Source organism: Xenopus tropicalis, chromosome 4 (genome assembly GCF_000004195.4).
Source record: "Xenopus tropicalis strain Nigerian chromosome 4, UCB_Xtro_10.0, whole genome shotgun sequence".
NCBI lineage: Eukaryota > Metazoa > Chordata > Amphibia > Anura > Pipidae > Xenopus > Xenopus tropicalis.
Window position 1 is genome coordinate 74492529 of NC_030680.2, and position 13751 is coordinate 74506279.

Below are 13751 nucleotides of genomic sequence, written 5' to 3' on the forward strand. Positions count from 1 at the left end.
GACCTACAGGAACTACAGGACTACACCTATTGGCCACGACTGGGTTTTAAGAAACTTGGAGACCTAACACTTGGTCCTCAGTTTCCCACATACCAAGACCTACAAGACAGAGCTCTGGGAAAGCAGATACAATTTTATAGATACCTCCAACTTAGGCACGCCTTTCACGCACAATTCCACACCCTTCCTCCCACAATAACCACAGTAACCCTAGAGGACATCCTGCTCTCCCCATCTCCAGCCAAACTACTATCTAGGCTATACAAAGAGATTATGACAACAATTAAGCCACCCTTTGATCGAGCCTACCGTCTTTGGACGCAAGACATCCCAGAACTAGCACAAGACCAATGGGAGGAAGCCACAGAAAATGCCTATGATTTCCTAATCCCAATAAAGGATAGGCTCATACAGTACAAATTTCTGCACCAAACCTACATAACACCCCTCAAACTGATGAGATTTGGGAGAAGACAGGATGACCTCTGCCCAAGATGTAAATCCCCCGGGGCCAATTTCTTCCACATGATTTGGTCCTGTCCCCCCATACACGAATTCTGGTCCAAAATAATGGAAACACTAGCAAGTGAACTGGGTACACCGCAGATAGTAGACCCAATAACTTGCCTATTAGGAGTCATAGATGGAATAATATGCACTAACGTGGCCAGAGTCAGACTGCGTACGCTCATGTTCTACGCCAAAAAAACAATAATTATGCACTGGATGGGAGACACCCTCCCCTCCCAAACATTCTGGAGAAGGCTGGTGGATGGAGCTCTCCCCCTTATCAAATTAACCTATGAAACAAGGGGTGCTTATGACAAGTTTGACAAGATCTGGGAAAATTGGTATAATCAAGACAATCTGGACACATAACCTACCCCTTCACACTAAATGTGACTGATCCGACAGAACTAAACACACTCACCTACACTGTGATAACTACAACGCCTAGTAATAGCACCCTTGACTGTATTGGCCTAAACCTGACTCGACACCATTTCAATCTTAATGTCAATATATTATACACTGTTTTGTATTTTTGTTTTGTGATGTTGTAAAACCAATAAAAAATTTACCTATAAAAAAAAAATATATATAAAAGCAGAAAGGAGCGCTCCGAACGTTGATTAGACTGAAAAATATGCATGTTTTGGGGCCCACAACTGCCCCTTTTTAAGTTATACATCTCCACTTTTATATCTACGGAATATCATTGGGCAGAGTTGTATTGTTTAGTGTATTTATAGTTCATATCTAATAAAACATCCCGGGTTCTGACATGAGTGTGTGCATTATTTGGGGGAATATAGTTAATAGTTATAATTTATATATATTTTTGTAGTTTAATAGTTGTTAAAGGAATAAATATAGGTACAGGTATCGGACCCCTTATCTGGAAACCCATCATCCAGAAACTTCCAAATTACAGAAAGATCATCTCCCATAGACTCCATTTTAATCAAATAATTCACATTTTTAAAAAGGATTTCCTTTTTCTGTTTTAATAATAAAACAGTGCTTTGTACTTGATCCCAGCTAAGATATAATAAATCCTTTTTGGAGCCAAAACAATCCCATTGGGTTTAATTTCTGTTTAAATAATTTTTTCAGTAGACTAAAGATAGCAGATCCGAGTTACGGAAAGACCCCTTATCCGGAAAAACCCAGGTTCCGAGCATTCTGGATAACAGGTCCCATACCTGTATTGGGAACATGCATACCCTTGCACTTGTAAATTATTATAGTCTCAGTTGCCTTCTGCCACATTAGTGGTGTCCATTCATGGACTTCAGGCACATTTCTTTCACTTATTATTGTTGCCACAATGTGGGAAACTCCTTTGTTCATCCATCCAGATAGAAATAAATAAGTTGCAGCTTTATGTTCAGCAGAAACCTGTGTGTCTTGTTAAAACAAGCTCTGAGGACTTCTCAATTGTCCTACTGAATGCTGCTCTGGAACTTAAAACTTGGGGAACAACTTTAAGTTTAGCAAAGCCGCAGCATGTACATGGAATTTCTAAGGGACCATTTTGATCCTCTGTTGTATAGGTTAATATGTGTTTGTATTTTTTTTTAAGTGTAAAGGCTTTGTTTGCTCTGCCTCAGCTTTGCTTTTTAACTGCCACAATTAAATCTCAAGACATCTTCAGGCTGCAGCCCAGCATATATAAATTAGCACACCAGGTAAATGGTTAACACCTCATACTCACAAATGGCTTTTTCGGTGGCTTTCTCCTGTTTTTCACCACAAGGGAGCACATGAAGAAACACATCCCATCCTTGAACACAGGAGGAAAGCAGCATGTTACGTTCCACATGCATTTGGCGCTTACATGTGCCTGTGTTAGGACAGCACCATTAGGAAGAATGGCATGCATTTCTTCCTGCATTCCCCTGTGGGGAAAGCAAAATACTGCCACGGCAGAGGAGCACAGCAAAGAACACCCTAGCCTCACTGGTGCCGTTGATTTGAGACTCAGTATAGAAGGGATAGGTAAACTTCCAAGAAAACACTAAGAATACAATGCCAGAACAAAAAATGAAGTGGAGTCAGACCCCTTCACATAATTATGTCAAAATGCTAAATGGCAAGCAATGGCCTGACTGTGCTTCCTTGAGCCAGTACTCTGTTAGAGCTTTGGAGCAGGAGCAACTGAAACTGCTACCAAGCGTTGTTAGGAAAAGCTCAGTCTATATCTCAAACATGACACTCACCATTTTTTCCTATGAAGGGTATTCCCTTTACTTTACCATTCTTCAACCATTTCCACTTAATACAGATAACTCTTTCAGTGACTGCTTATACAGTGCCACCAAACTTTTGATTTTGAAATTTCAGCTCTGCTAGTGCAGAAAGTGGTATTGCGCTCCCTGCCCTAGCTACGTGGACCCCTTTGACACCAAAAAAAAACCTTGCGGAGTGCGGAGGGGCAGCATCCCATCGGCATCCACAGGATGATACTAGGGGCCGGAATGTCCCTGCATCTGACACTGCTTCATGTTGGACAGTAAATCGATCATGTAGTTCACACATTACATTCTTCTATCTGTACCATTATATTTTAACCCATGTGACTACTGACTTGTAGGACGCTTTCTGTTGATCCAATACCATCCTACAAAATCTCCCATGTTTAGCCCTTAGTGAGGTTGACCTGAAACCTGGGGGGTGGGTAGAATTGGAGTGGGTGTTGGTCAGACTAGGGAAAAACACTCCTGAAGATTCCCTGTCTTGGAACCAGATGTAAGGAGAAAGACACGGGTACAGGTTGGTGCAGGTCCTACAATGGCAACATTTTGCAGGTTTAGGTCAGGTGTGGGCTAAAGTATTTTCTATTCTGCATGTTTATCCAGGCAATGGCAGAGAATGGCAGTACATATTCAAGCTTGCTTATTATTTCATTACTTAACTTTCCTACCTGGGACTTAAAGTGTGATACTTAAAGCAGCATGTAACATGGCCAGTGTATAGGGGGACATCTGCCTGTGTATAGGGGCCACGGAACAGCAGATGAGAAAGAGGAGGGGGGGGGGGGGATTCCTATAAACCTAAACAAATATATAACTATCTAGATTATAATATAAATCTTCATAATTTAAAATTTACATTTTGGCTGCATTTACAAACTTCAATATAGGCCAGGGGTAAATATGATACAGCTTACCAAGAAATACCTGCATCTTATTTAGAGTGGGCAAAATTTTCTGCCTATATCTATTAGTAACTGTCCATTGCTATCTAGTTTTGGGTGGCCAAATAACTGGACATTACTACCTTTAGCAAGTTGAAGGACACATAACCTAATATTTTTCGAAAAATGTTTGCAGTTGCCTAGATATATAAGTAAAGTTGCTGTAGAGCATATTATGAAGGATATTTATAATGTATCAGTTCTGTATAACACTATATTCATTTCTTTTAACACAGGAATGTTTACTATGCTAATTAACAGCAGGCAAAGTACAATAGAGCGTTAAGGTGGCCATACATGTTTCGGCAGCTTATCGGCCCGTGTAGGAACCAGGGGCATGCCCGACCGATATCTGGCCTGAAATTGCCCAGATATCGATCAGGCAGGTTAAAAGATTTAGTCGGATCAGGGACCGCATCGGCTCGTTGATGCTATCCCCGAACCAACTACCCTATTGCCGCCATTATAATTTGATCGAATTAGCCTACATGTTCCCTGATATCGCCCACCTGTAGGTGGGGATATATCGGGAGAAGATCCGCTCACTTGGCGACCTCGCCAAGCAAGCGGATCTTCCCGTGTATGGGCACCTTTAGAGGGCATGCCTTTTGGAATCTGTAACACTATACATACAAGATATCCAATTGTTACAAAATGCTTATACAAAAGGATCAACATGTATGTTACATTTTGTCTGACCTATTTTGAAAGCATGTTAGTAATCATCTAGTGTGTAAGCAAGTGAGGTTGGAAGCTCACAGAAACCGCTCAATTTCTTCTTAACCCCACTTATGCAATGAAGTAACCATTGCATACCAACTCTTCAAGCACAAAGATAGTATGGAAACTCCATTGGCTCTATATGCTATTGAAAGGTCTAGTACTTCAGACAGGCAGATGGAGACACCACTCAGAGAAGTTATGTGAATCAGCTGTTTGCTGGCCATCATCCTGAGAGGGAATGCGCTGTTTAGACATGCACTATGTACAAGTAGCAGTATGTGCTGCCAAAGCAAGGGGAGCTAGGTGTCAGCTCAGGCCTCACTAGATCTGCAAACGCATCTCACAGCCGCTGTAGCCTCACAGCATAAGAAACACTACCCCTAAAATGTACTACTTATGAGCATAGGCCTTATGGCATTGTGACACTTTAACCTTTTCACCGCAGCCAATGCTGACACTAAGTTAAACTAGCAAAACAATATATTATAGCTTCTTTTTCATGACATTAGCTTACTAAAGCTGAATTTTGTGTTTTAAACTCCACTTTCACTACATACTGTATATACTCGAGTATAAGCCTAGTTTTTCAGCACCCAAAATGTGCTGAAAAAGTCACCCTCGGCTTATACTCGAGTCGGGTGCCATGGGTCCCTCCAGACTAGCACCCTCTGTCCTTTGTGTGCAAATTAGGCCACCTGCAACCAGACCCTCCAGTGCCTGTTGTTTTTGTTGACCCTCTTCTCCACTTACAGAGCTAGTTTACTGTTTTTCTTTGAAATAAATATTTAGAAACATATACCCCACTGATGCCTCAATTAATGTAATTTTATTGGTATTTATTTTGATTATTGAAACTTAGCAGTAGCTGCTGCATTTCCCACCCTAGGCTTATACTCGAGTCGATACGTTTTTCCAGTTTTCTTAGGTAAAATTAGGTACCTCGGCTTATATTCGGATCGGCTTATACTCGAGTATATACGGTATATGCCTCAAACTACATAAAACATTTTCCATAATACAATGGAAACGTCATTAATATGCATACAAATACAATGGATTTGGAAAGCCATATACCCCCTTAGTGTGCCATACTGTTTTATGGGGATTTCTAACTTGTATAGTAAACCCACACCAGGACACTACTTTTTTTTTTTTTATATTGCCACTTCAGAAATAAGCATACTTTAGATTGCAGGACCAAATTTACATTTTAGCAAATAGGTAAATAAAACATTAAAAATATTATGTTTTAATAAAAATTTGAGTTGGGCTTATCTCCCACACACAACTGGGTACATAGAGAAAAGGTCAATTTCATCAGTCTTCAAACAGAACCCCAAAACATACATTGTGCATACAGACTTTGAAAAGAACTGCTTAACTAATTGTGTTCAATGGAAAACCAACCAAACATGGGGGCTTTTTATTTTTTAACTATATGCCTCCTCCCCTTATTAACCTAGCTGTCCCTTTAACCTCCCTGTGACTTGGGTACAAGGACATCACTTCAAATTCTAGAAGGGGTTCTAATAGATAAAAAAAGACCCTAAAATTTAAGTCTATGGCCTCAAATAGATGCTATGTCATATCAGGTTGGGGGACATAAAAAAAAACTTAAGCCAATGAAATCTCATTAGGTGGTGTTCCATAAAATCACTTGATTTGTTGCTGGCATGCTAGCACTGAATCCATCCAGTGATGGCAGCTTTGAATGGTTAGATCCCTCTATGCAAAGACAACAGATGCTGCCGAAGTAAGACACCTTGAATAGAAAAACCAAGTTACTGTAAGAAAAGCTCAACAAAAAAAGTGCAACAAATACAGTACATTGCATTTCAGCTTTAATCGTTTTTTTCACAGTCCAGAATCTCTAAAGATTCATTCCTTTATTTTATAACAACAGATATACAACACAGTTTTCATCTTACTCCCCTCCCCACTTATAAAATAGGAAATAAAAAAAGAAAAGTAACATTTGGCCAACCTGACTCCCCATTGCACAAGCTATCCAGATCAAATACTGGGGCTTTTCTACCAAATGGTGCAATTAGGACTGAAAATGCAGTGCAGGATACCCTCTAGCTTCAGAGAGATTTAAGGGTGCAAAGAAATGCTAACTATTAATTACTGAACAGTTCCTGGAGAAATCACTGGCGCTACTTGAAGTCACCACTAGGTGGAGCTGCACAGATGCAACACTCCATAGCCTCTTGAGCAGCAAGGCCTAATGTTTATAAAATATATTAATGAAGTTACAGCGTACAAAACAAGATTTAAAATGGAGAACATCCTTAAATGTTAAGGTCAAGGTACCACAGGATCTTGTTGCAGGAAGCACAACTAAATTCCAACCTGCATTATCTCGGGGTCACCAATTTTGAAATGAGTATAATTGATGATTCTGAGGAAACATTGTAGAAAAAGCACAATAAGGTAACCCCACTTCCTGGCACTGTAGGGGGTAATGCCCATATAAAAGTTTAGGCCTGAAAGCAATGATGCAGATTGCAGTGAAGTGCATTTCGGGAAAGTTGAATATTACACTTTTGTCTCACTCAACTCATTTGAAATATTTGGCACAATTTAGGGTAATAAATTACTAAATAAATGGTTCTGATTAAAAGTGCTGATTCACAAAATAAATGCCATTCCCATGCCCATAAGAACCCTTCAAGCCTACAATATATTGCTCTCATCTTTGCTTGCTGTAACTATCAGACTTGCCAAGTTTAAGGTTATTCCTAAACAACCAATGGTCTTGCTGGCAAAGGATCGACCTAAATATAACATGCACAACTGCCATCAAGCTGCTGTGTATTGTATGTCAGCATGTGACCACATCAAGAGATTTATTTCCTCCAGCATATGGGGGAAGTAAATACAGACTGAAAACGAGAAAGCAGGACAGACCTTGGAGCGATCTTTAAGTCTTCCTTCACATCTAGGGGCTATAAGAGATTATCCTTAACACGTAAATATGTAGAGAAATGCTCTCAATTTTTTCCCACTGGTTCTCATTCATAAGAATAAAGGTTTTCCTTTACTCACATAAGCTGGAAATAAAACGGGCCTGCCATCCTGATACACTACAGCGTGCATGAGCTAGTTATTGGCAACCAGTTATGTTAGGAATGCACCCTGACAACGCTGTATAGTTAGCAGAAAAAAAATAACAAAACATGGCATTGTTACTAACAGTCATATGAAAAGAAAGTTAAACAGCTCAACAAGCAGAGCTCACCATTAATACCCTTGCTCTTAGCAAGACAGTACTGGAAAGAACGCATTTGGTTTCCCCTCTTCTGTTAATTGGGAACTGCAAGAAAGGTCTGGATGGGTTACCTTGGTCACAGAATAAATTCTTGAGTGAGATGGTGGGGGTTACCTTTTCTTCTTCTATTTCACCACCTTTCCAAACACCACACACAAATCTGCATTGTCCACAGTTTACCCAGTCATTTAAATGTGCAAAATCTTAATTCATTAAATGTAATAACTATAAGGGTAGCACCTCAGCATGAACAGGCGCCTGTTTGGGAAGCACTGGAAATAACCCTGGAGGAGACACATCACCTTGCTATCATTGAGCATGCAGTGTTGTCCAGCTTCTTCTGTGGTATAAGCCAGTTCAATAAGAATATTTCAAATTTTTTTTTTAGAGAGCCAAACCTCATAAAACAGGGATTGTTGGCCATCCTTCAATTGTAACCCCACAATTAACTTGCAGCCTACCGTATGAGAAGCCCTGCTCTACAGGGCCCTCATATGCACAGTCTCCTCCCAGTCATAAACAAATAGAAACGTTCAGTGCAAAGTGCCATGAACAAAAAAAAAAATTACACACATTTATCATGGCATCAGACTGCAACAAATCCTATGTCCAGGGACACAGAGAGGTTAAACATTTCCCTTTTTACCCTCTGCGTTCAAATCCCTTGACAGCTGCAGAGATCCATTTCACCTATGAACTCATGTCACCGCCGTCAAACAATGTTGATGGGGCTGCTTAAAAACATACCATTTCTGGCTACAGCATTACGGTTCTCCCCCCTCCCCAATCTGTTTTCCCCCAACACCTTTATAAGAGAATTATGGGATATATTTCAGTGTTGCGGTTTCCCATTTCTCCATTTTAGGGAAACAGAAGGAGTGCAGGGAAAAAGGGGACATGTGTGAAAAGCAGTTCAAACAACCCTGGCAGGACGCAGAATCCAGTCTCTGTGATCCTAAAGCGGCTGACACTCCGTGCTCTGAAAAATAAAAGCAAATTGTGAGTAAAATTGGCAACTCTGATCAAATAACCCAAGTACGTACCGCAGCCTCATCACTAAAGAAAATGATCCAGTGTATATATATAATTTTTTGTGTGCTCTTCTGTGACACTGCTCTTCGGCAAGCACCAATCAAACCATTAAGGGGCAGATTATAGAAGAACTGGTGTCACAGGCATAAGGGGCAGCTTCTGGGGAGGATTTTTTTTCCCATCACAGGGCAGATATACTGCCAAGCTGTGTAAAGTAATTCTAAGTCAAGGGGATACATCTGATGAAATATTGCACATGTAGTTAATAAGGTAGTAAAATTAGGTCTGCTAGTCTACAGCACACTGAAGATATAGAACAGCAAAAATACACACACATCTGTCATAACACAAAAACCAGGTCAGGCTAAAAAATATACACAGCAGGCATGACCCATTTTTAGATGCACTGCTTGATGCAAGACACTAAAGCGAATGTAAATGTTCTGTGCTTCTGGGAACATCACCACATCATATTCCCTGGATAACAGAGTTCCTGCATATGACAACACTTCACATTCCAACACTGCTGGGCTTGCGCATTCCATCAGTGTCCACAACAACACATCTATAAATTGCACATCAAACTGGTCATGCCAGGAAACATGCTAGCATCATTTCTCAGCATAACCAGTTTGTTGTGAAATGTGCATTTAATGCCCAAGAGACATAAGTAACTTATAAATAAATAAATGCTTATGCGCTTAGTCAAACAAATCTCTGAAACTTGTGTACAGAAAGTAAAATAAAGTACCTGTAACTTTTTAAGGAGTGGTTCACCTAAAGTTACCTTTTAGTATGCTATAGAACATCCTATTCTTAGCAACTTTTCACTTGGTCTTCATTTTTTTTTTTTTTTTTTTTTTTTAACTATTTGTATTCCTCTTCTGCCTCTTTCTAGCTATCAAATGGGGGTTACCAATCCCTGCAGCCAAAATACTACTGCTCTGTGAGACTGCAATTTTACTGTTGCCTTTTATTGCTTAATCAGACCCTTTCCTATTCATATTCCAGCCTCTCATTCAAACCACTGCTTGATTGCAGGAGTAACTTGGACCCTAGCAGCCATATATTTGCTAAAATTCCATACTACATAGCTGCTGATCAAAGGGCTAAGTAATTATAAGCACAATAAAAATAACACATGAAGACCAATTGCAAATTGTCTCAATATGTCACTGGCTACCTCACAAAATTAATTTAACAATAAACTACAACATAAAATATACAGATAAGTATATTTTAAAGGTCTAGTAATTAAATTGCTAGTATTAAAAAATATAACTTTATACCATGAATGGCAAAAACCAACTCCACCATTACACACACTGGAGTTAAGGGTAGAGAGCGGCACCAGGCCTGCTGCCTCAGGTGTCAATAGACCTACTGCAACCCTGCATTCAATGGTTTTATGTATTTCTAATATTGTGATTAACTACAGAGAGTTCTATCCATATGGTGAAGGGCTTAAACAATAATAAGCCAAAAAGTCGAATGACAAATTAATTTATATTTTGATTTTTTAAAGAACTCCCATGACACAGGAAGGGGTGTTTAAAATGTAAAGGTGCAATATGATTTTTCGCATTTACCAATTTGTTAGCTCTCTCTCTAGTGTTAAGTGTAATTGTTTAAGCAGGAAAGGTTTTACATACCTTAAGGGAATTTTAGCCTGGATTGTTGCAGGTCAATCGGAAGGATGTTCAGGACAACATCTGTTCACCTCAAACCAGGAATCTATACAGCTGCACATGTAGGGAGAAGAACAAGAGAAATTAAGGAGAAGTGAGGAAAAAAAAAAAAAAAAAGGGTAGGATATCGTGAACAAAACAATCACGGTTAAGAATGGAAACACATACTATGCACATAAAAGTATGTAAATTTAGAGAATGGAAAAAACAACAGCATGTGGAATAGAGATGTCATGGAATGGAAATTAAACAAAACCCCCACAGAAAGAAAAACACAGGGAAAGGGAAAATAGGCAATACAAGAAAGCATACAGAACATTATTAGAAAAGGTTACACAGAACAAATAAAAGACTGATGAAAGAATGGTTAAAGTGTGCCAAACTGGAACACATGCATAGGGGCCAAGGAAGAAGAGAAACAAGGGCAACAATTACACATTAGAGGGCAGGTGAAACAGAACCAGTAATGGGCACAGGTGTCCAGCCCTGTTTTGGCATAATCTTAGTACAATTGCGCAGCTTGTTTAGTAGGATACAGAAGGGCTAATAACAACCCTAATACTTAACAGGTACAGTGACAGGCTTTAGAAGCATTTGGTTACTAAGAATGCGTAGGGGATTTCAGTGGCCATTGATATCATTTATACCTGTACCAATGGTTGCACAGAAGTGCCAAATACAGTATGTTAATACATGTTAATTACTATCACCCAACTTTATGTATTATAAGAGACAATGTACCCTGTAATTTCAGAGTTGTGCCACTTGCATAAATACCCTTGAGCTGGTACCTTATTTGCTTTGGTATGGAACTCCTTTATGCCTTTTAATAAATTAGGGGATGCAACATTTATGCATACTACTTTGTTATATACACAACATGCATGCTGCAAAGTTACTACTGAAAACCTCTAATCCATCCCTCTATTCTTCCTCGTTTCTTCAGTTTCCTCCTTTTGATATCATTTGGCAGTTCAGTTTACCACTATTTTGCATTCTCTGTGCTTTATCCATCTTCATCTCCATGTTTCTAATAGTTGTTCTCATGGCCACAGCCCCTGCATGTTAAAGTGGCTCTCTAAGCCCTAGATGTAACCTGAACAGCCTATTAGGCTTTATATACTGCACACACTTTTTTTTTTTATATAGATAGCATATAATTACACAAACAATATAAATCTACCATGCACTTTTATTGAACAGGTGCAGAATCCAGACAGGTCCAGGAATGCTTGCTTAAAAAGTAACCCCTAAAAAAAAGCTTAATCGGCAAAACATTTGCCAATTGTCTGAGTAATTAAACAGCTTAATAATAACAGTTTTGTGATGTATATGCCTGTTCTACAAATATAAAACCTAATAATTAATAGTGATCACTAATTGCCCAATACTCTATGTTTCCTTAATTTGTTTCTCAAACACTAGGATAAATGCACAAGCTTTGGTAACACCCTTAATTGGCAAAAAACGATTTATTGGCTGTATAATAACCATTTTTATGACAGGTTTATACATATGATGAGTCATTAAATGTGTTTCAAGTAGACACCTGACACATAAGGACTTCCAAAGGGTTCTGGTTTGTTAGCAGCTGCAGGGGAGGCACAAGTACAAGCAATATCATCGGGCAGTAATTGCCCCCTGGCTAGCTGTCAGCAGAAACATATTCTGAAAGCATGGGTTACCACAGTAACAGCAATGCACATCAGGGTGGGACATGTGCCAAGTAACCAGGGCAACTATTTCTAAAGCGCTGCAACGTGTCTGTACCAAAAGGGAGTAACCAAAATACAGAACGATGAAAGCCATCAAAACAGGAAGTACACATGTTAAAGGGGAAGCACCTGACAAGATATAAACAAAAATAAAATCTACAAGAAAAAAAAACCCAAAAAACTAGCAGCAGCAGTATGAAGTGTGGATAAAAGGTGCACTAAAAGAAGAGAAGGTTGCCAGGAGTAGAGATATTGTAGCAAAAAAAGGACGCTATAATATTTGTGTGTTAGATAATAAAACTACAAGTTGACTGCTAGGCATTAAAAAGCTAGTTGGGCAGAATCCCAGAACATAGGGGGGGGAAAAACAGGATTCACACTATTTCTTTCTTATCTTTTTTCCTAACATACTGTAATATTCACTAACTAACTTTTGGCAGGCAATCTATGCAGCAGTCTTCAGGACACTGCACACTGGGCAATCAAAATAGGGCACTTGTTAGAGATATTCACAGAACTGCCCCATTCCAAATAGGGATTTGGCCATTGAAAACAGAGCGCGTAATGCTATTGAGATTTCTGTATGAGTTGAATCAATGTTAAGAAACATAACCCTATAACATTCATCAACAAATAAATAAAAAGATCAACTTGTAGGGGTTTATAACCTGTGGTATACTAAAATACTTGTTGTGCCCCAGTACATGACTTCAATACAGACTGAACATACTTGTGTGTGAGATAAATAAATTCTGAACTTGGCACGTAGAAACATGACATAAATCATAAAATATACATTACCTTTTGTGGTAGATGCACAGACAGGGCAGTCTGGCTATTGTATCCCCTTGTGAAAGTTCTTCCAGGCAGATTACACACTCACCCGCATCCCTAGTGAGCACATCATCTGCACAGGGAAATTACAATGCTTACAATGCATGGAACATACTACAGTAGTGACATGAAAGTTCAATATGGCAAGTTGAAGGAAGTTACTAAAAATTACACCAGTAGCAAACTGCTAATAAAAGTGTTATATATGATGCAGATAAAAACAAATGCTTGTTTTGTTTATTGTCAGTTGCCTGTAATAATCCCTTGTAGTCAATGAAATCAGGCTTTTTCCTAATAAAAAATAGACAACTTCTAATATAAAATTAAAACCTACTGGGCACATGGGGGCTAATTGTAAGCACTGGTCAAATTTGCAATTTTATATCTGTGATATGATTATTCAGCTAGCTGCAGGTCGAACAATGAAAGAAAACTACTGATTGGTTGCCATGGGTTACTGCCCAGGTGCCAATTTGCCCAGTGTTTATAAATGACCCCCCATGATTTATAAAAGTCACTCCATGGAGATGCATGGGTTTGTGATTTCTTATGTGACCTGTTTGGTTGGTCCACATTTGTTGAATGCAGCAACTATTTTCAATAACCTTATTGCACTGCATGGACCCATTCAAATCCTGGAGGAATTCTTTAGCTGACTGAGCATCACCACTAACTGCAGGGCAATCAGTCATACTGGAACCTTACTAAAAATGCCAATGTGCATAGGGCACAAAATATAATTACAGAATAGCCTACACTTGAATGTGTAGATTGAGACAAATGCTAGA

At 39.1% G+C, this 13751-nt stretch overlaps 1 protein-coding gene across 1 annotated transcript in view; it reads right to left on the bottom strand.

Moving 5' to 3' along the window:
• Positions 1 to 6247: 6247 nt before the first annotated feature.
• The window catches only part of znrf1 (zinc and ring finger 1, E3 ubiquitin protein ligase), a 39227-nt gene continuing 31723 nt past the window's right edge, over positions 6248 to 13751 (bottom strand). Inside the window, 3 exon segments of the mRNA NM_001016977.2 lie at positions 6248 to 8673; positions 10379 to 10468; positions 12931 to 13036. Of these exon segments, the coding sequence (NP_001016977.1) occupies positions 10411 to 10468; positions 12931 to 13036 (164 nt within the window). The 3' untranslated portion in view covers positions 6248 to 8673; positions 10379 to 10410.